Genomic DNA, 23,885 nt, shown 5'->3' with positions numbered 1-23,885 from the left:
AATGAGAATGTGGCCAGTAATTGGGGACAGGTTAATTGGTGAATGTAGTGATAATCGTGAACTGACTAATTGGTGAATTTATTTTTATTCAATCTTAGGATATGGGCATCGCTGGCAAGGCCAGAATTTATTGCGCATCTCCAGTTGTTCTTGAATGGCTTATAAAACGCCTTCAGACAACATTGAGAGTCAAAAACAGTGTTGTAGATTCTGGATCAGTGGTGCTGGAAGAGCACAGCAGTTCAGGCAGCATCCGAGGACAGGCAAAGTCCGAGGACAGGCAAAATCGATGTTTCGGGCAAAAGCCCTTCATCAGGAATAAAGGCAGAGAGCCTGAAGCGTGGAGAGATAAGCTAGAGGAGGGTGGGGTTGGGGAGAGAGTAGCATAGAGTACAATAGGTCAGTGGGGGAGGAGATGAAGGTGATAGGTCAGGGAGGAGAGGGTGGAGTGGATAGGTGGAAAAGGAGCTAGGCAGGTCAGACAACCCCAGGGTATCAATGTGGACTTCAACAGCTTCCTCATTTCCCCTTCCCCCACCTCATCCTAGTTTCTAACCTCCAGCTCAACACTGTCTCCTTGACTTGTCCGGACTTGTCCGACCTGCCTAGCTCCTTTTCCACCTATCCACTCCACCCTCTCCTCCCTGACCTATCACCTTCATCTCATCCCCCACTGACCTATTGTACTCTATGCTACTCTCTCCCCACCCCTACCCTCCTCTAGCTTATCTCTCCACGCTTCAGGCTCTCTGCCTTTATTCCTGATGAAGGGCTTTTGCCCGAAACGTCAATTTTGCCTGTCCTCGGACTTTGCCTGTCCTCGGATGCTGCCTGAACTGCTGTGCTCTTCCAGCACCACTAATCCAGAATCTGGTTTCCAGCATCTGCAGTCATTGTTTTTACCCAACAGTGTTGTAGAGTTGAAACCATAGAAAAACCTGGTTTCCTTTACAAAAGGACTTGAGTAAACCAGTTGAGTTATTTTCTTTGGAATATCCACTGCCAAACATCCAAATTAACTCATTAAAACAACTAAACAGTAACAACTAACAAGTACTGGCCAGAAGTGCCACTGCAACAATAACAGAAATGAAGGAAGTTTAGTAAGAGAGAGAGGGGACTAAATTAAAATGGAGTTGGAGGGAGAGAGAATTCCCTCCTGCCACTGCACTGCCCTAAAAGTCCAATTGGATTTTTAGATATTTTGTCATCAACCTGTAAAGAGATATTATCACACTCCTCTGGAATAGGTGGGACTTGAATCCGGGACTCCTGGTTCAGAAGTATGGACACTACCACTGCACAAGAGTATTTGAATCCAAACTTTAACATCGACCTGCTCAGAGATGTTATAAAATCTATAGAGCAGGTGGGACTTGAACCCTGGCCTTCTGTCCAGTGAAAGGGACATGATGACTGCACCAAAAAAACCTTGGCAGTTGGGTGTTTAGATATTTTCATCAACCTATCTCACAGTTGTGTTTTTGTTTAATTTAATCAACCTGCTCAAATATGTCTTGACTCACACCTGAGGAGTGCTGCTGAACAAAGAGACATTGGAGTGCAGGTTCACAGCTCCTTGAAAGTGGAATCACAGTAGAATAGTGAAGGAGGTGTTTGGTATGCTTGCCTTTATTGGTCAGAGTATTGAATATAGGAATTGGGAGGTCATGTTGCGGTCGTACAGGACGTTGATTGGGCCACTATTGGAATACTGAGCGCAATTCTGGTTTCCCTGCTATAGGAAGAATGTTGTGAAACTTGAAAGAGTTCAAAAAAGATTTACAGGGATGTTGCCAGGATTGGAGGGTTTAAGCTATAGGAAGAGCCTGAATAGGCTAGTGCTGTTTTTCCTGAAGCGTCAGAGGCAGGGGGTGTCCTTTTGAGGTTTAGGAAATCATGAGCTACATTGATGGGATAAATCGACAAAGTCTTTTCCCTGGATTGGGCAAGTCCAAAACTACAGGGCACAGGTTTAAGGTGAGGGGAAAAGATATAAAAGGGACCTAAAGCGCAACCTTTTCACGTAGAGAGTGGTGTATGTATGGAACATGCAGGCAAGAGGAAGTAGAGGAGGCTTTTAAAAGGTATCTGGATGGGTATATGAGTAGGAAGGATTTTGAGAGATATAAGCCAAATGCTGGCAAATGAGACTAGATTTACTTAAGATATCTGGGGGTCAGCATGGATGAGTTGGACTGAAGGATTTGGTTCTATGCTATTCATCTCAATGACCGTAAGAGAGTCTTGAAGCCAGACATCCTGGTTCAGAGTACCAGTGGGCTACAAATCTGCTTAACACAAGAGCCCTTAAAACAATTACTTTTACTAGTATCTGCTGTTTCTATTCCCAGTTTTTTAAAAAATAAATCAAATTATCAAACTACCATGGAGAGACTTGAACTCTCATTCTCTGGATTATTCATCTAGACCTTCATAGATTACCAGTCTGTTAATGTAACCACTGCATATATCTTTAATCTACCTGTCCAGAGAGGCCATTATACACTGCTGGAGCCTGAACCTGGACCTCTTGGTTCAGAAGTAGGGCTGAATGTTTTTTGAACTCTTTCAAGTTTCACAACATTCTTCCTATATGGTACTATATGCACCACAATGTAGTCACTATATTACCATGCAATCTATAATAATGATTGACGATAGACCAAGTTCAGAAACCGGACAATAATTGAGGATAGGCTAATTTGAAAGTAGCAGGTTGTAGGTTGTTTGATTGGAGAATATACCCAATAACAATTAGCCAATAATTGAGGATCTTCTAATTGAGGACCTTGCCAGAAAATGAGATGAGATCACTGACTGAAGAACACGATTGGTAATTGTGGTATTGGCTGACAGGAGACAGTAACTAAGGTTTGGTTATCAATAGAGAGTATACTAGTTAATTGAGGCTGGACTGAGTGGAGAATTTAGCTAGTAATTGAGAATCAGCTGATTTAAGACAATATCTGGTAATTGAGACAGACTGATTTGAGAATATAGCTGGTAATTGAGATAAGTAAGTTGATTGAATAATGTACACAGTAATTGAGGACAGTTTGACTGACTGAAAAGTATACAGTTCGCAGTAATTGTTGGACTTGTTGGAGAATATCCAATAATGAAGGATAGGTTATTTGGATGACAGACAGTAATTAGAGTTGGGCTTAAAAATGTGTTGCTGGAAAAGCGCTGCAGGTCAGGCAGCATCAAAGGAACAGAAGCATAAACCTTTCTTGAGGAATCTTCTTTCCTGAAGAAGGGCTTATCCCCGAAACGTCAATTCTCCTGCTCCTTTGATGTTGCCTGACCTGCTGCGCTTTTCCAGCAACACATTTTTAAGCTCTGATCTCCAGCATCTGCAATCCTCACTTTCTCCTAGTAATTAGAGTTGGGCCAATGAACAACAACAACCTGCATTGATACAACACCTTTAAGCATAGTTAAAATGTCACAAGGTGCTTCACAGATCTATTGTCAAACAAACTTGAAGACTTACACACATGAGATTTTAGGGCATATAACTAAATGTTTAGTCAAACCATTAGCTTTTAACTAGCACATTTAAGGAGGGAAGAGAATTAGAGATGGGAATATAAAAGGGGATGAGAGAGATGAGGAAGAATGAAGTCATGGAGAAATTGAAAAACAAGGATTAAAATTTTAAAATTGATACATTGTAGTTAACGAGGAGTCAACATGAGTCAAGATTAGAGCAGTGCTGGAAAAGCTCCATGAATGCTGCCTGACCTGCTGTGCTTTTCCAGCACTACTCGAATCTTGACTTTGATCTGCAGTCCTCACTTTCGCCTAGGAGTCAATATGTACCAGTGAGTACAAGGGTACTGAAAGAACAGAATTTGATTTGTGACTGAGGAATGTCATCAACTAATTTGGTTGTCTGCTATCTTGAAGGACACATCCTATATTTGAGGATTGAGAATGTACTCAAAATCTAATAACAGCTTGATTGACTGGAGAACAGTACAGATAATTAAGACTTGATATCAACTTAAGAATGAAGAAATTAATTGATGGTGGACTGATCAGAAAATGCATCCAATAATTGAATGAATCATGAGTGAATATAATTAATAATTATATATTGACTTATTTGAAGGCAGAATATAGTTGGCAATTAAGAATGGGCTGATTCAATGATGAATAAATTGGATAATCAAGTTGGGAGAAATCAGCTCAACAATGCATACAATAACTGAGGATACCTGATCAATTCAGGGATGAAGACTATCCTTTAATAAACCTGCCTACCATCAATTTCCTGGTAGACTTCATGCAGACATTTGTTATTGCTTCATTAAACCCTTTGAGGATTGTAGACACATTGCTGTTGAAATTTTCAATATTAACAGAAGATTAGAACTGTCCATTTTTTAAAGACTTCACTATAACTGGAGATATGTTCCATATGTCTATTCTTATCATCATCTATCAGTTTTTCATTTGGTCAGGACATTATATTGAGAAACAATATATAATGTAAAACAGACTTCTAGGAAACAGATAAACAATATATGCCAGTTAGTGAGTGCTGAGATAAAGGGAACATTTGCTCAATTTCTGGCAGTTACATCAGAATGTATTTTAAGTTGTAATGAAAAATCTGCCAGTTGAGAGGAACAATTTTGAGTAGATTATTTTCCTTTTTAGGTCTCATTCTTAGGCATTGCCCTTACTGTTCTATTACCTGTACATCAATTGATTATATTGATGCATTGCAGAACATTCAGAGATGAAACAAAAATCTACGTCTTAACATATGAAGATAATATTGTACAACTGTGTTGGGTTTAATTTTACTGGAGAAAAGAAGGTGGAAGGAGCATAATACCCAGATCTTTAATGTCCTTGAGAGGCAGAGTTAGCATTGAGATGAGCAAGCTATTCCACTTAGTTATATGATGTCAGAAATAGAGTTTTTGGGTGTAAAACTAATGGGAGTCTCATTCTGAAAGTTATGTCCTCAATCCACAGAGAACTAAATATATGAAAAAGCCTGCTACCAAAAGTAGTTGAAGTTAAATCAGTCATGTTATTTTGAAGATGAATATCTAATTGAGAATGGACTAGGAAACTGGTGAGATGTGGAAAGACTGAAGTTATAAAAAAATGCACAGAGGACATTACTTCCAGCGTATCCAGGGAACTTGGGGTGTGTGGAATAATAATTGTGAAAGCAACAAGCTAGTGAAGATTTAGAATTGGATCAATAAATTGAATACTACATGTAAGTCTTTGGGAAAAAGGGAATATATATGCATTTCCCTCAAGAGGTTAAGTAAGTGGGATAGACACCAATAGGATTGTATATAGTCTGTGGAAGGTTTGCACTTAATGGTAAAATGTTCTTTTTCTTTCATTGCTTTCTTACCTTGTGAAGAAGTACTGAGGCTTTTTGTGATGATTTCTATATTAGAATTTTTAACAGACAACATATTTTTTTTTGTCACCCAAAATACAACACTTCAGAACAATACCAAAAATAATGTGATCAACACCCTCTTTCTATTTGTCTTGAATTTAAGCAGTACAATATATGATTGTATCATTAAAGGTATGAGTTGAAGAAGATGTTAAGGGAGCTAAATCGACAAAATTTAAACTGTTTATAAGTATATATTCATTTCTATTTTGGATTAATAATTGTATCACCATTGATTCATTGTTATTACATCCAATTCAGTAACCTCTCCCCAGCTACTAGTTTTGATGATGCCATCAACAAAAATATCTCATCAATAGTCCATAAAACATACAAAAAGAACACTGGAGGTTTTTTTTTGATGTTCCAATGGTGACATTCACTCTTTTTCAGCATTTGTCTTTTCAAATTTACTGATGTTTTGCATCTCTCCAATTAGATTAGATTAGATTAGATTAGATTACTTACAGTGTGGAAACAGGCCCTTCAGCCCAACAAGTCCACACCGACCCGCCGAAGCACAACCCACCCAGACCCAATCCCCTACATTTACCCCTGCACCTAACACTACAGACAATTTAGCATGGCCAATTCACCTAACCTGCACATTTTTGGATTGTGGGAGGAAACCGGAGCACCCGGAGGAAACCCACGCAGACACGGGGAGAATGTGCAAACTCCACACAGTCAGTCGCCTGAGGCGGGAATTGAACCCGGGTCTGTTGCAATCCTCTTCAAGTGGTCATTGCACAAGGCAGCAGCAGCAGGAGGAGGAACAGGAACAAGCTGCAAGGCAGTGAGAGCAGGCAGCTCTGGGACAGCAATGGGGCCGAGGTCGAGCCTGAAGCAGGGAAGGTCAAACCCTTGTGAGGAGTACAAGCCCAGCATGGGCAGGCACTTATGGACTGTGGTGTTGAATTGTTAACTGTGTTTCTTTGTTTTTCCATATTTTAATAAGGACTGCAATGTGTAACTTTTTAACTTTGTTATCCTTAGTTTTCTGCTTTGTACCTAAAATTCTGTACTTAGGTACCTTCGCACCTAAGATGGCGCTGTAAGTGGCGACTTGTAAACTTTTCAGTGTACTCATGTGAGTACATGTGACAATAAACCTAATTCAATTCAATTCAATTCAATAATTACCAAGTCCTCTGCTGTGTTATATAACAGCTGTGACTGGATAATAAAGGCACAGTTGTGGGCAGCTTCTGCAAGATAATCATTGTAATTGGATAATTAAATTTAATTTTCACAGAAAATTGCACAATTGGATAAAAAATAGTGAAAGATGGCAGAATGCAAAAGACATGCTCTCTTCTGGTACACTTGGTCATCTCATTAAAATAACTCCTTAAATATTGAACATTTCTCTCTGATTTTTGTTTTTTCCTAGGCTGTACATCGAAGGCTACAAAATCTGCAAGTGTATGATTCTCACTTGAACTGATGTCTTTTATCTGGTAAGCTATTTAAACTTTATTGCAATAATCTGTTAATGTCAGGCACACACCTAAATAAGGAACAGGTTTTTTTTAATATGACAAAACTGAGATTGAAAATAGAGGTAGCACTGGGAGTTTGAAACTGACACCTTGTGAAACCAATTCTTGTGTTTCAGTGTATGTGTATCCATGAGCTTTTTAAAGATAATGTTGGCAATTTGTCCATTCTTCCATAATCACAGAAATCATCGGTGAATTTCTATGCTATGCTTATTTTTAAATATTTATCTTTTCTGTGTGTGTAAATTTGAAACATTGTGCTTTAATACTGAGTGCAAGGGCGTGTCATATACATTCAGTGTTAAATCCATACAGTAGCCAAATAAAAGTGTTATGATTTCTTGAACATAAAATCAGATTAACGAGTCTTTCCTGTAATGAAAGACCTATAATGATAAGCTTTTGATCGACTGCTTAGTTTCTTTTTAAAACAGCAAAAAATCCAAATTATTCTTGGATTGCACAGCCTGTACCTTCTGATGTTCTTTTTAAATATGTTAACTTCACCAATAATGGGCTGCCTGTTCACATCAGAAAATCATTTTACCCACATCATATTGAATCAGAGCAAGAAATGATTCGCCACAATGTTAACAAAAGTCTCTGAGCATATCGACGCCTTTTCTTTAAGTAGAAAGAACAACTTAGATTAGAATTTTGTGCTTCACTGGATATTGAAAGATGAGGCAATAAACTGCTAAACCTGAGTAATCACACGCTCCCGGAGGAGTGTCTAAAATGGGGACAGTCTAAAACCTTGAAATTCTATCCTTCCACACATGCCTGTGCTTTAACATTTGATGAGATTCATTATAGTAGGGGCTGAATACAAGTGTATTCTGATTACAGAGCTTCCATTAAAAGTTCCCACCAGTATGCCTTTCCATTCAGAAACACCAGTGGAATTAGAATCCTCAATTCACCAACATAGCACCAACTCCTGCAGCCCCCCCCCCCCCCCCCCAAGTCTCTCACAACAGAATTTCATCAGATGCAGTCAGTAAGGAAATGGCCTAGAAAAGCATATAGAGAAAACTGTTGCAACAGCTGGTGTATAAATTATATAAAGCCCACTTTCTACTAACCAAGCACACCTTAGGCTCAGCTGCATTATTTTTTAATCATTAGAACTTAAAGTAGATGGTTTTATGTAATTTGTATTGTCCTTTTATTCCAGGGAGGCTTGGTTTCAAATTTAACATAAAGCCTTTGCAAACCAATTAACATTGGAATTCTGACTGCTAATTTTAATGAAATTTCTCCAGTTGACCCATTTTTATCCCAATGCCATATGCCTGTGTCAAAAGGGCCATCAAACTCTGTGTGTTCTTGTGATTGAAATGCTTTGTGTTAATCAATGCTAGCTAAAACTTATTTTGGTGCTTATTCAGAACTAGCTTTTAATGTGTACCCAGGACTTGTGAAAGAATACAAGTTAATTTTAGTTAAGCAATGCTGTGCTCTCATGCACAATGATAGTTACAATATGTAGACTGATTAACATGCTGTGAAAGATAAAGCAAAGAACCATCTCAATCATTGTGCAGAAGGCCATTCAACCGATCACGTCCATGTTGACCCATTTAAGAAGCAAAGTCACTTGAGTACTTACAGTTCTGTTCACCTTTTATCCTTCATTATTAAAAGGCTGCTCATCTCCATCTATCTATCCTAATGTGATCTGTAATATAATTTGTGTTCATGATAAACTTTTTTTATACTGATTCTTTCATCTCCTTCCCCACTGATGGTGTGTCATTCCTCAACCAAGCAGGCGAATAAGAAGCAGGAGCCCGTACCTCTTCATATGCTACACCTTTAGCGACTCAATATGTGTGAGGATTCCCTGGAGTCACTTGGCTGTTTAGAGTCCCTCCTGCCTGCTGTGGAAGTGTTTTCACTGAATCATGTGATTAACCCAACAGTGCTGCAACAAACAATGTTTAAACATTTATTTATTGCAGGGTCAAGATGATACTTACTTTGGTCAGAAACAGAAATTAGTTTCAAGTAAAGATGATTTAATATGTACCACAATGAAGATATGCACTAATAAAAGAAACAAAAACCTGCATTTATATGGCACCTCTAATGGTCTAACATTACCTCAAGACTGCAATAGAGTATCAGTGTGGGTTTTGTGCTTCGGTTCTGAGTAGGATCTGAACTTGGAGTCTTGTGATTTATGAGTGAGAAGATTATCAACTAAGCCACTGAGATAACTAGATATATGTGTACACTATTACCAGTTCAGAAACTATATATTGCAACTTTTGTGACTATGTAATATTACAAGTCTTTGGCACAAGACTTCCTCATGAGGCTGGTTCAAAAGATTAACATGTAGAAATTGAATGAATTGTAAATGCTGTTCTTTCTATCCAACTGTACACTAATTAATGTATAGGATATGAATAAAGTAATTCTTAGTGCTGAATTTCATTTCCGATTTGGCAAATAGTAGCAGAAAGTGTGCTTGTACTCCTGCTGCTTAGTATGTACTCATTTTGAGTGGTAGTTATGAGGGCAGACTGAACAAGCAACTGTCTAAACAACCTTGCTTCTGCCCTCTCAATTAAAGTTCCATTGTGATTGACAGCGAGGTCTGTGTATTACAACAAATGAATATAATCCAGTAATCATTCCAGGCTATTCCTTGAACTCTCAAAGTTCCCCATTACATGGGTGGGCTAGTTATTGAACTCTGTCCATCTCAAATTAATTTGCACACTTCAGCTCTAGTGTCATACAATACAAATTCAGCCTTGGTTGACGAGGTTCACTAATCACATGACCCTTTCAGAGCTGAGTTTCCAAGACCTTTAATATGAAAACTTGTGGACTCAAGTTACTTAACTCATAAGTTCCATCTCTATAAATATCTAATGATTGGGTGGTCCCCAAATCTGATTGTGTTGTGTTAAAATGGCTTTTGAGCAACTGTTTTGTTCATGTCAGTGTGGTTTTAGGTGAGGAATAATATAAATATCAGCATCTTTTAAATTCTCAACTTTTTCATGCAACTCTCTAATGAATTGCTTGTAATTTCTAAGCTTTTTATAGTTTATTAAAAAAGTACCTTTTATCATTTCATTTAGTCTTGTCAGTTTTAAAGATTAATTTAAAAGTTTATTGAAACTAGCATTGAGCAGAATGATCTGTTTTAAAAAAAAGTTCAGGTTACTAACTGCTTCAGATGCAAAAAATAGCTGTGATTTCATTCAGTTAAAACCCCTCTACCAAGGGTTTCTTAATGGCTTAGTAATTTAATGCAACACTTGGTAGGAGACTGAACCATTTGGATCAAAAGGTGCCAGATTTAAATCCCTGCTCCATGCTGAATTAGCACATATGATCCAGAATACCAGTCACAGTAATAAAAATGGTCACAGGAGTTTTACACTGCCTGATCAGATGAAGAGATCCCAGTTGGAAAATGCTTATAGTGTTGAGAACATTAGTTGAGACTAAGATCAAACTGAGACACCAGTGATACACCCTAATGTTAATAGCCTATTGCCACACACCATCTGGGTTTATAGCTTTTATGACAGCCTATTGGTTGAAAGAGTGAAATGTTGTTGTCTCCTGTGGAACTGATTCCCAGCAAGAGCTGCATCTTCAAGTGAGGTAATGTTGATGGAATGGGTGGTGGAGTAGGGAAGCTTGTTTTGCAATATTTTTTAGAACTGAAAAGTGCTGGTTAATCCATCAGTATAGCTGTAATAACCTTGAGCTTTAAAATCTATTGTTCTGGGTTCACGTACCAAGACAACTTGCCAATTCCACTATTTTGAGTCCAGGGCTAAGCTGTGTAAGATTAAGTTTAGAGCCAGACCTTTTTGAGAATGAAATTAGAAAACGTTATTTCAAGCAAAGAGATATTGCAAGCTTGTAACAGTCTTCCACAAACAGCAATTGATGCCAAATCAATTATTCATTTTAAAATTCTGGTTGATAAATGTTTGTTAGAGAAAAGAATGAAGGGAAATGGAGCAAAAACCAGTATAAGGCATGAGAGTTAGATCATCCATGATCTCATTGAATGGCAGCAGAGGCTCAGGGGGCTAAATTGCCTGTTCTGTTCTTGTGTTCCTAATTGAATCCTCGAGGCAAACTTGTGGAAATTTAAATCAAATCTCAGTGGGTTTCATTTCACAAAATTGTAGCATTCTACCATAGCAATGGAAAAAATTGATTTCACATTTTCTTTCACAAGTGGTCTTTTTATTGATGGAATTTAGAGTGCCAACATGTATATTCTTTGTTGCACTACCTGTCTGGGTGAAAGGGGCACCGTATGGACAAATAACAGGTGGGAAACAAAAGCACAAAAACATTGAGTTCAGGATAGGTTAAATGTTTTTGGCACAAAGCTACAGTCACAACTTTGTATTAAGTAGAATTCTTCTGATTCAGTAGAGAACATAAAGGGTTAACTGAGGTGGCCAGAACATTAGTTTCAGAACCAAGTGACCGTTTGAAACCCAATTTGAACTAAAATTGCATTTGGGCTTCCTCATGGGACATGATTTTCAGTCTCAGTTGGATTATCTTCCTTACTGAGAGAGTGGTTCCTATGTGGAACTGATAACATGGAATAATTGAGACAAATAGCTTCCATGTCTTCAAGAGGTAGCTAAGTACACGAGGGGTAAAAGGAATACATAAGTATGCAAATTAAATATTCTGGGTAGAGACTTTGTGAAATGTCAAGTTCATTGGCATGTAATACTGGGTTGAATGGTCTGGTTCTGCCCTGTAGATTTTATATATCAAAACCAAGGAGAGGAAAGTGGCAAGTGAATTTCTACTCTCAAACACAACTGCTGATGGATATACCAAATAGCATTTGTAACCTGGACTACTTTATTATCTAGTATGAGGGGACAAAATACAATGCAAAACAAAGGATAATCAAAACTAGTTTTTTTTCAAAGAAGCATGGAGTGTATCATAACGTGCCTTTCAATTGGAAGCCAAGATAGAGAACATTCCATCGATAAAACATTCTGCCATACACAAGGTCAAATCTAAACCCATTCTGATTTAATTCCTCAAGAACATTTTAATTAACACATGATGGAATTTTTTTTAAAAGAGGAAATTCGATAGCAAAGTGGTGTTTGCACTGGTATGCTGAGCAAAGGATGCTTTTATTGAAGTTCTGTAAATTAATGTCTTCCAGTTCCGGGAGCAATAGACCATTTTTTTTGAAGTTACTGAAGCAACAAACTGGTTGAAATGTAATTTTCTATAAATGTGTTTCTCACCTAACCATTCAAAGACCCAATATTTTTTTTCTTCTAAACTCACAGGCATGTGCAAACATTGGTGTGCATTGTATCCATTTTCTATGAATAAGATTGATTCAAAGTATACTAATTTAACATCAAGCTGATCTGCATTAACCTATACCAGTGCTGATCCCAATATTAAATTTGTGAGATTCATTTCTGGATGTGTTGGGCTGTCACTTAGAACAAGTATTAGGCATCTTTTTATGTGTAAGTAAGGTGCCTAATACCTGTGGAATGACCCCCTATCAAGAGGTCAGTTGCAATGAGCAGTGCAGGAAATCTTCAGTGGCACCATCTAGTGCCAATGAAAGGAAGGCAGTTTTTTTATTCTAATTTAAACTTTTCTTTGAAACCAGAAGAGCAGCGTCAAGACTGGACCAAAATCTAGTCAACTAACTCTTGAAATTTAGCGGTACATTGTCTCCAGGGAAGTTGGTAAACACAGCTGGTAAAAACTTGTCCATTCCTGTCTCTGACCTGAGTTCAAATCTAACGCAGATGGATGTGATAGAAATTTCCTTTCATTATTCGCCAAGTGTCCACTCTTGAGCGAAATGTTTTGGGTCAGTTTCAATCCAGCTGCCCAAAGACATGAATCTGTAACGCATCACTATTCAAACATTGTCCTAACAGTCGTTAAATGCACAATGCACGGCAAAAGGTGATACATTGATGTAAGTGGAAGGGCTGACTGCGGTTCTGAAACTAGATTTTAACCAATAGTTGAAATATGAAAATACGTGCCTGTGTTAAATTGCTGCTTCCTTTAAATGACTACCAATAATAAAATTATTCATCAATATTATTGGTTCTATGCTCTGAGGAAATAATACCAAATGTAATTTTTAAACTTTATTTGTTACTATATTTTGTATGTTCCTCCAAAACAATCTTAATCTTTCTTTTTCCACTGTGGACAGATTCTAAATTAGCTGAGTAGAGTTAACAAGTTTTTGTGTGTAGACCCTTTAATAATATGGCATTCTTTCAGTTGGTTTTCAGTTGGTATTGGATATGTAGTTTCTTTTTTCGAAGTAACCAAGAAATTTAACTACAGAGATGAAATATACACTACTCGCTATTAGTCAGGATCCTCCAATTTCACATTATGGAAAATAAATAAAATATAAATTCAAATTACATTTACTGGAACACAGTTTGCCAGTACTAGAAAAGTATTTACCCAATCCAAACAAAATTCTGATTCAACCTTTGAACTCAGCTTTTTATGTATGTAATTTTCTAGTCTTTCTCTTCATGTAAAATTCTGATCTATATATAATCCTTGGGTTTTATAACATTATAATGCAGTTGTTCTGTTTGTTTGTTTATTTGAATGATAGTAATTCAAAGTTAATAATGAGATGTTCATAATGAATCCAATAGTAATGCATATTTCTATGGAAATATCCTCATGCAGGTGATATACCATTTGAACATGACATTTTATTTCATAGAACATAGAAAAATACAGCGCAGTACAGGCCCTTTGGCCCTCGATGTTGCGCCGATCCAAGCCCACCTAATCTACACTAGCCCACTATCCTCTATATGCCTATCCAATGCCCGTTTAAATGCCCATAAAGAGGGAGAGTCCACCACTGCTACTGGCAGGGCATTCCATGAACTCACAACTCGCTGAGTAAAGAATCTACCCCTAACATCTGTCCTACACCTACCACCCCTTAATTTAAAGCTTGGCCCTTATAATAGCTGACTCCATATGTGGAAAAAGGTTCTCATGGTCAACCCTATCTAAACCCCTAATCATCTTGTACACCTCTATCAAGTCACCCCTAAACCTTCTTTTCTCCAATGAAAACAGCCCCAAGTGCCTCAGCTTTTCCTCATACGATCTTCCTACCATACCAGGCAACATCTTGGTAAACCTCCTCTGCACTTGTTCCAATGCCTCCACATCCTTCCTATAGTATGGCGACCAAAACTGCACACAATACTCCAGATGCGGCCGCACCAGAGTTTTATACAACTGCAACATGACCTCAGGGCTCCGGAACTCAATTCCTCTACCAATAAAAGCCAGTACGCCATATTTACCTGGGTGGCAACTTTCAGAGATTTGTGTACATGGACACCAAGATCCCTCTGCTCATCCACACTACCAAGTATCAGACCATTAGCCCAGTACCCCATCTTTTTGTTACTCTTACCAAAGTGAATCGCCTCACACTTACCTACATTGAACTCCATTTGCCACCTTTCTGCCCAGCTCTGCAACTTATCTATATCCCGCTGTAACCTGCCACATCCTTCCTCACTGTCAAACTCCACCGACTTTCGTATCATCCACAAACTTGCTCACCCAACCTTCTAGCCCCTCCTCCAGGACATTTATAAAAATGACAAACAGCAATGGTCCCAAAACAGATCCTTGCGGAACACCGCTAGTAACTGCACTCCAAGATGAACCTTTACCATCAACTACTACCCTCTGTCTTCTTCCAGCCAGCCAATTCCTAATCCAAACCTCCTACTCACCCTCAACTCAATTCAGTTAGTATCATGTTACAATAATGTCTTTGTATCAGACCTTAGGACAATACCTTTTGGCATTTCCATATGTCTTCAAACCTCATAACAACCCAGTGTGGGTGGTGCCACTTCACCAGTCTCCCAACCATTAAATTGAGGAAATCCTGCAAGCCTTAACACTCATAGAAAGATACATAACAGATTCACTTCAGTTAAAACTGTAAACAATACTTTTGCATGAAGTACAGCCTGCATTTCAATTAGCAAGTAGACAGTGATAAATCAAAGGAAACTAATATCAAATATGTAATTTATTCCATATGCAAAAATAGCATAATTAATCGATGAATATGTGATATGAATGTCTTTGTCACATGGGTAATAAACCAGAGATTATTTGCACATGTATAATGAATTTGAAGTTTACTAATTTTAATATGAATTACAAACTTGTAGGCTGATATCATCCGAATTGCCCCTTTGCCTGGCTATTAAATTGAAAATTTAAATATTTGGGATCAGGCATTAATTTTACTTGTGACAAAAATGAACCATGAAGTTGGTGTAAATATTTTTAACTTTGTCTTCATACATTAAAACATTTAACTCAATCCTAAATATGACATCTGGTCACATCTGTGCTTCATATAGAGTGAATTACCTGGAAGCACTATTGTCATGTCATTTGAGGACAGTCAGATGAAGCAAAATGGTCCAATCTGTATGCTATTTGAAGAAAATGGTAGCCATTGACCACATGACAAAATCTCAAGCATTAGACTAATGGCTGGTTAATCCTGTGTTTGGTAGTGTTGATTGAGGGAGGAATGTTGATCAGGGCAAGCAGATAATTCAAGAGATATCTTCAAATCATGCCATTAATTTGTAGCAGCCGGGTGAACTAGGGAACATGTAAGAATAGTCTCTGTTTGGTATCTTGTCCAAAGAACAGTACTGCAGTGAATCAGTTTTGTTTAGATGTATTGATGGGGTGTGGATTTCAGTGGGCAGTTAAGAATTAATCACATTACTGTGGGTTTGGAATCACATGTAGACCAGCCAGGAAAGGTTGACAGCCGCAATCCCGAGAGGCAATTAGTGAACCGGATGGATTTGTACAACAATATGTCCATTATTGATTATTTCCTTAAACTCCAGGTTTTTGTTGAATTCAAATTTCTCCCATGGTGGGATTTCAACCCATGTCCTCAGAACATTAGCTTAGGACATTGGATTAGAATCATGGAATTCCTACAGTGTGGAAGCAGGCCATTTGGCCTATTAGGTCCACAACAACCATCCAAAGAGTATTCCACCTAAATCCACCCCATCCCTGTAGCCCTGTATTTCCTATGGCTAATCCACCAAGCCTGTGCATTCCAGGACACTATGGGCAATTTAGCACAACCAAACCACCTAACCTGCACATCTTTGGACTATGGCAGGAAGTCCATGCAGACAAGGGGAGAATATGCAAACTTCACACAGACAGTCACTCAAGGGCAGAATTAAATCCAGTCCCTGGCACTGTGAGGCAGGAGTGCTACCCACTGAGCCATCATGCCGTACGAGCTCATTGAAATTATAACTACAGCACCATTTCCATAGATTAGTTAGGGTTAGTAATGGAATGGCTGAAATCCTGGATTGGGTTAGGCCGAAACCCACAACTTTCAGACTTGAGTGGAAGTATTTTCAACTAAACCAAGCTGACACATACATGACCAGGAAATGGGAGTATATGTTATCTGATAGTGTTACATACCATAATTGTGTAATTTGTACCAAAAAAGTGATCTTGAATAGGATGAGTTTCATGAAGTATTAGTACTTGCCAATGCTTTATCTGCCATTTTCATAAATTGGGGTAATCAATGGGAAATTAGAGAACAAAGATTGCATAATTATTGGTGACTTCAGAAAAATGGAATAAACTTGGATCTTTCATCCAATTGCTGGAACTCATTTATTGACAATTTTGCTTTCAATACTGATTTTCTTTTAATGAGTATTTTAGTGTTTATGTAGCCATTAGTTAATATATTTTGCCCTGCTCTAGATGCAAGTAATCCCCATGCTGAAAATCCTGTTTTCAAAGTTAAATTTTGCAACATCATTTTAAACCCAATTATGCAACAATTTTGATTGTTTAGACATATTTATCTCCATGGCAAAACACGAAGTCAAATTGAGAGTACATGGCAGAATCCGCAGCCTGAAAAAGGTGTTACTGCTGCAATGCTATATAACCATTGGGTGGTATTACCACCATAGAGTATCTGAAATGGGAAGCTTACTGTGGAGAGATGGTGATCACTTCTTGTTATTATTAGTTCACATAATAAAATATTTCATACTATAAGGATCTAGCAGAAAGATTGTGTGAGGAAAAATCACTACCAGCACAATGTCAGTCAATGCCAGTTAATTATTAGCAATTTAGAATGCTGAGTTCACCAAATTCCTAATGATCTCGACAAACGAGTTCGATATTTTACACGGAGCTGAGCTGCAGAAGGTGGATAAAAGTGGCGTTGTCACAAGTAATGTCTGACTTTCACGGCAAATGTATTCCACGTGAAAATGATTGTTCCTACCAGCAAATGATGCCCATTCAATGAGGAGTACATTGAACATTTGTTGGTGGGGGTGTGGGGATAAATATGTGAAGGTTGGGCAGCCAATTACAAGCTTGGAATAAAAATAAAACGATTAGCTCGGTCACGGTAAAACATCGGTTTCTCCAAGAACAAGCTTTAATAATTAGTATGCAGCGAGTTTTGTAGTTGGTATGTCTATCGAATTCCTATACAGCGAATTCTATTTGCATAGGGTGATTTCACCGGGGAATGGGATTGAGATACAGCCAAGATGGCTAGGGAAGCTTTGTTTTAGAAGTAAACTTAATATTTCTTAAAGACTGACTTGAAGCAAAATTAATGAAACAGTTTCTATGCCTATCTTCAAGGTTGGCAAACCATTTAAACTGGTGCCATGATAGATAAGGTAGGGCTTCGTAACGTCAGTAACGGCCTTCCTAAATGGAGAGGCCACATTCAGAAGAGCCTGGTAACGTTCATGTTTGGTTTGCTTAGCTCTGCGTTACTACCATGGAATTTGTATCAAAACACATGAGGTTGCAAAAGAAACCGCCGGCTCACTTATGACGAGCTCCCTATCCCCAGGCAATGAAGACAATACACAGTTAATTAACGTGATGAAAGGGGGAAAAAAAAGTCACAGCGAAGATCGCAACAAGGAGAAACGGGGTTGAAAGGAGAATGTAATGACGATCAGATTTCTGGCAGCGATTAAATATAAGGTACAAAGAGGGCCCTGTGGCTTTAACTGGGAACTGTCACATTAGGCAGTGAATTGTTGGATCTTCCCCACCTCCCATGGCTTTTATTCCCTGTGTAAATTGTTGGCGGGATGGCTGGACCCATAAAAATCAGAATGCTTAGGGAACGCAGAGGGGAGCGCAGTTAGAGTAAAAGAGTTTGGGAATTAAGGTCATTAATTTCCCAGTTTCAAGGCTGCCACACAGACCGAGATAAAGTCAGCATAAATATTCAACCAGAGTTTCTGTTTTCCTTTTTTTTTTCATCGGCTGCCCATTTATCTCCATCCTGTCAATTAGAGGCAAAAGCAAAGAACTAATTAGGAACTGTGCAATTTTAATTAGCTGTTTTGATAATTAAACTAATTGGTTCCCTTGTGTTTCCGCAATGTGCACAGCGCTTTTTTTGATATCTGGGCTGCAGATTTCCCATCCGTTGGTTAATTAGTCACTTTTGCATTAAAAAAAAGCTTTCTTAATAGCCTTAATTTGCAGTTGAAAAGAAAATCTGCCGTCAATAATTTGTGTAATTGGTAACCGTTTGATTGTAATTTAGAATTGTGGCTGGACAGCTCTGCATGCCCAACTCCTAATGGTTAGGATTAAAGTTGGATTGAATGTTAAAAAGGGGAAGGGGGGGGGGGTGGAGGAGGAGGAGGGAACGATCTTGGATCTAACCGCTGTTCTGTCATTTTTATAAAAGATCGGTTAAAATCCAGTTTAACGATCTTCCGCCCTCCCCCTTTTTACCCCCCGCCCGGTCCCATTTTGTTTCAAGGTTTAATAAAAGATTCGAGGGTGGCTCGTTATTGTACCTTTGGAAGAAATAAGATAACCCATTTATAAATTAGTAGCAAGCCCCTTTCTCTCTCTCTCGCGCAATCTCCATTGCTAAATGCACGTGTATTACAGAATGTTCCCTCTGTGAGTCAACCACGCACACTCCTTAAATGGGCTTTTGTATTTCTCAGAATTAATGAGAAAAGTTCCCTTGCCCTAGGGGTAATTAGTGTCCTTGGAGTTAAATAAGCTAAAACTTAGACACCTCTGGCACAGGCAATTATGTTTGTGTATTGAATAATTGATTCGGGGGCTGCTAATCAGATATGAGCATAATGAATTGATTTAATTAACCAGGGAACCTGAGGAATACTGGGAAATGTGTGCATTTATTCGCCAGCTAGGGACCCTAAAGGGTAGAGAACCACATAAATTGGAGGAAAAAGCTGCTCGTCGCTGTTTGCCGGCTTTTGAGAGCGGCTGAGTGTGATTTCTGTTTCTAGGTACCAGCTGTTGACGGTGTGGGGCTCCTGCGTTTTGCATTAACCGGGGGAAAAAGGTCGGCTGTTGCCGCTTCTCTCGATCTTCAAAGGCGAAAGATAGTCAGCAGTTCCGCCAGCGACTCTCGTTGGCTGGAGAAGCCGAGGAGGGAGCGCCGTGCCCCGGACTCCGCTGCGTCCAGAGGACGATGGTACTTGACAAGGAGGAAGGTGAGCCACGCTGCTTTTAGTGTGTGGGTGGGTGGGGGGGAAGAGATTTTTTTTGGTAAACCCCCACCCTCCCCTGGTCTGTGTCTCCTGAAATGAAATCCGGTGAAATACCAGCGGCGGTGGAAGCTGTGTGTGTGATCACTTTTCTTAGGCTGTTTTGTATCGTTTCTCTTCCTCTTGGAAATGCTCTTCACATGTTCCTGTCGTGTTTTACACCGGGCCGTGTGGAAGCAATGCGTCTTTTTTTTTCTTCCCTCTTCTCCTCCTCTTCCCCCGGTTTCGGCTTGTGTACCTCCCTGTCCGGACCCACGAACTCAGCTCCACAAGCGATTGAAATTTCCCCAATCCTTATCCAACATTAAACTGTTCCGTTTCTTTTGTACGTATTTGTTCCTTTTCTCTTGTCTCCTTCACTAACCCCCCCCCCCCCCCCTCCCAATTTTGATTTCACTTTTGTGTTGGTGGTTTCTTGCACACACTTGCTCCCCGTGTGCTTCGCTTTATTCTTGGCCATGGGAAAGTCTGTGCTTGAAAATGATGCCATTGCTTTGATTCCGCCCGTGAGAAGTTGCAGGGGCGATATGTACGGATCAGTGCCGGCGCTGAGAGATCAGGAACCGGATTACCGACTGTCGAGCTGCCTCGAGGTCTCTCTCTCTCATTTCCCCATCGTGTTCATAAAGAGCGATTGCAGCCAGTTCTGTCCTTGTTTCTCTCCGGATCAGTTACTGGCGCTTGCCCCGTTGCTACGGAGATGAAATTGACACAATTAACACAATTACTTTCCGATCTTTTTTCAAAAGCTTCGTACTTTTGCTCTTTTCCCGCTGTATGTGTTGTCTTTGAACTAAATATAGAAGCACGTGCATGTTTATAAACCCACTCCTGTTTAGATAAAGCACTTTAATGAGCCGTCAGCTTCTCTCAAAAAAAAAGCTTTGGGTTTAATGTAGGACTTGAGACGTCTGTTTTCCTGCTATGATTCCGTCGTTACGAGCGAAGTGAACCGACTATTTAACTCTTTCAAGACTAGAGAACTTAATGTGAGATATTGGGCTTGTGGTTCCCTCGCTTTCTTCCCCCTCTTTCTCTCTCTCTCTCTCTCTCTCTCCCTTCCTTCTCTCACTCCTTCCCCCCCCCCCCCCCCCCGTCCATCAGATGGACATATGGTTCAACTGTAGACTGTACACTATACAGTTCCAGGAAGGCGAAGAAAAGTCACCAATACCATAATGTTGGTAGGGTTAAGCTGGTGAAAATGAGGATGAACTGCTTTGTTTTTGATTGCAATTCTTGATGAAAACTGTAGTGCAAAAAAAGTTAGGCAGCTCTCTTTAAATCCTGCTTCTCTGAGTGGACTCCACCAAGTCAACTGTAAATTTTCTGCTTTAGATGTCTGTCCTTGCTAAAAGTTTGTGTATGATTCATGATTTGGATTGCTTTTAACAGATATTGGCTAAGCAATATGGTAAATGTACAAAGGCGATACAAATGGCATTAGTAAAAGAGGATACACATGGCCATATAATGCAGTCAATACTACATTAACTACTGAAGCCCAATTACAGTACACGAAGTGGCTTTTAGTAGCATTAGGACTTTCAGAAGAGCAAGATCACCTGCTGTTTATTGCCTAAAAGCTTCACCCTTTGCTTGCTGGGTTCAACCAGTCATTATGAATAATAGCAAGAAATCTGTGCCTGTTTTCTGCTTTTTGAACTTTGACAATACAGACTAGATGTTATACTTTTCCAAAAAGATGCAGGTTGAAGCAATCTTATACTGATCTTATAGCTTAGAAGAATTATACCTCTACCATTCCTCAATTTAGAGTTGATAGTTTGTATCTGCTTTTGTCTCCTGGCTTGTATCTGTAATAGGCAGGGACATTCACCCTTTTTACAGTCTTGGCTAAGTAGCCAGAGTTATGTTGAGGCACCTGTCAAGGTAGAACAGGTTGAGTGAACCTCAACCATGAAAGTGGAACTTTGCTTAATTATTTTAAAGGGCCTCTTTATACTTCATAGAAATGGTTTTAATGAATCATTTATTTCTCTTAATAACTGTCATTTGTGTTATTATTACACTTAACATGGTTATCATGGTAAGATCGCATCTATTTCTGCTAACCAAGTTGCAGATGCATGTTCAAAGGTAGCATAAGTTTCAAACTTAATCGTGAGACATTTAAATGTATTAAATTCTGCTGGGTGTTTTCCATGAACTTGAGCAGTACTCTTGTTTGCATTCATCAAGTTTAAGAATGGCAACTTTTGTTAATAGTTGTGTAATAAAAGCCTTATCATCTTTTTATTATAAAAAAAACAAACTTTGTGCACTGCATATTTCATCTAGTCACAAGCCTGTTTTTAAATCCTGCTGTACAGTGCTTGCATTGCATGGAGAGAACAAATGTTTTGTGGTCGTGTTAGCTTTTTGAAAAATAGCTCTTGATGTAATGTGCAGAATAACAGTTTAACTTGAAAGTGATTCTTTGATTTATTGGAATAGATATTTGTGAAGTGTTATTGTGACGTGTTATTGTGACAAGGCAGTTGCCTAACCTTATTAAAAGCTGATAGTGGAGAGGATGTTGTAGACCCTCTACTCTGAAATGGAGTGTGCTTGATATGCAAGATGGTTTACTGATGGATTGGAATTGGTTCTGAAATTGATGGCAGCATCTCTGTACAGCACATGCACCTATCAGCGCAATATGCAATTTCATTGCTATCCAAATTGATAATCTGTAGAGAATGTAGATCCCTGTTAATTGAAAGGGCTGCAAGTGAATTTGGTTTCTAAGCTAAACCAAAATGCTTTATTGACACTTCATTAACCCTTTTCAAAACTGCATTGATCTCTTGCAGTCAGTCTAGATTTGATTCCATAAGCAGCTTGCTAAGCTTCATAAGACTGCCTTCAAAGCAGTTTTACACATTTTGGAATTTAAACTATTTTCAGATGTTGATCAAATTTTGAAAGCTGTGAAAGAATCTTAGTTTTGCTTTCAAGTTAGATATCTAAATGTTGACCTTCTTAGAGCTCCTCACCAGTTGAAGGAATTGTTTATGTATATGTGTGTAGAGAACACTTCAGTCTATTTTGATCAGGAGCTATATTGCTTGATTTCTGCCAGTAACTGAAATCTAGGCTTTAGGAGTGCTTTTGTATACTCTGAAATCGAAGAATACTGTTTGCTTCACGTTGTCAGTGATCTGTCATTTAGAAGTGGACAGTAATGTTCTTGTCACTTGTATTGAGTTCCTACAGCTTGTCTTCTAATTAATTACTAAAAATTGATGACTGCATGTATGGTTTTTGGCTTCAGTAACTTCAAACTAAATGTCCACTAATTTTTCTCTCATTACTACTTGCTTTGCACTTCCCTGCCCCACAAGTTTTGAAGTGGCCTTCATGATATTTTTCTAAACCCGGAGTTTTGTTTTTAGAACAAATAACTTCCATTAAGGATTCAGCTGGTTAATCAGCCTTTATTCAAAAACTTGTCGATTGAGTTTTGGGGTGAAGTGATTCAGCTGCTTTAACTCATGGCTTTCTTTTTACGCAACTGAAGAAATGTCTATTTGAATTCAAGCTGGAAAAACTAAATTTCCATAAATTCTGAATTGGTGGCGTTGGATAATTCATTATTACAAATATCTAATTTGAGCACTGAAATGCTATTTACTTCATGGTAAAACCAACATTACCTCCAAGAATCTTTTGAAGACTTTACATAATCTTGGATACTCAAATTTGAACATTGCAGTCAAACCCATTTGTGGGACATGTTTCTGGGATATGTGAAATGAGCAGGATAGCTTGTTGAACTTCATAAGATGCCTTCATCTGCAAAGGAATCATTTGCATTTTATTTCTGTATAGTTAGTGAAAGCATATTTCATGTTTGTTCAGACAGAATAGCAGAAACATTAACAATAGTAAAACTATGCATATGCATCAGACTTTCACTGGCTTCAGGAATTTAAGGCATATATTGACTAAGTGAGACTCATAAACATGCATCACTTAATGGGCTTGAAGCTCTTTTGGTGCAGTGGTAGTGTCCCTACTCCTGGACTTTGAGGCCTTTGCTCAATTCCCATCTGCACCAGAGGGGTCATAAACATCAGAACAAGCAGATTAGGAAAGTAAAAAGTACTTTGGGCTCTTGTGGCATGGTGGTTGTATCCTTCTCTGAGCCAAGAGGTCCTGTTCAAAACCCACCTACTCAGGAGGTGTAGTGACACCTAAACAAGTGGACTAGAAAATATCTAATAGTAAGTCAGTGACACTGAACTTGGGTAAAAGTGA

General features: G+C 38.7%; 1 protein-coding gene and 1 long non-coding RNA gene across 5 annotated transcripts in view; one reads left to right on the top strand and one right to left on the bottom strand.

Annotated features, from left to right (window-relative positions):
* The window catches only part of LOC148146965 (uncharacterized), a 372,591-nt gene extending 363,916 nt beyond the window's left edge, over window positions 1-8,675 (bottom strand). For both annotated transcript variants that reach the window (XR_015760166.1, XR_015760167.1), the window contains exon 1: window positions 8,558-8,675. This is a non-coding gene — a long non-coding RNA (uncharacterized LOC148146965). The remainder of the gene's footprint in view (window positions 1-8,557) is intronic.
* lmo1 (LIM domain only 1) overlaps window positions 6,886-23,885 on the top strand; it is a 59,895-nt gene continuing 42,895 nt past the window's right edge. The window contains exons 1-2 of one of the 3 annotated variants that reach the window (XM_087996536.1): window positions 6,886-6,903; window positions 19,362-19,568. In XM_087996536.1, the coding sequence (XP_087852662.1) occupies window positions 19,547-19,568 (22 nt within the window). In that variant the 5' untranslated portion in view covers window positions 6,886-6,903; window positions 19,362-19,546. Of the gene's footprint in view, window positions 6,904-17,272; window positions 18,061-18,839; window positions 19,003-19,361; window positions 19,569-23,885 lie in introns of those variants that run through there. The other 2 variants (XM_043705836.2, XM_043705839.2) reach the window with 2 other exon arrangements.

Source organism: Chiloscyllium plagiosum, unplaced genomic scaffold (assembly GCF_037043375.1).
Source record: "Chiloscyllium plagiosum isolate Xiang-an unplaced genomic scaffold, Cpla_swu_hap1 HiC_scaffold_18, whole genome shotgun sequence".
NCBI classification, from domain to species: Eukaryota; Metazoa; Chordata; class Chondrichthyes; order Orectolobiformes; family Hemiscylliidae; genus Chiloscyllium; species Chiloscyllium plagiosum.
Note: the sequence above shows the minus strand (reverse complement) of the source record. Positions and strands in the feature narration are given on the sequence as shown.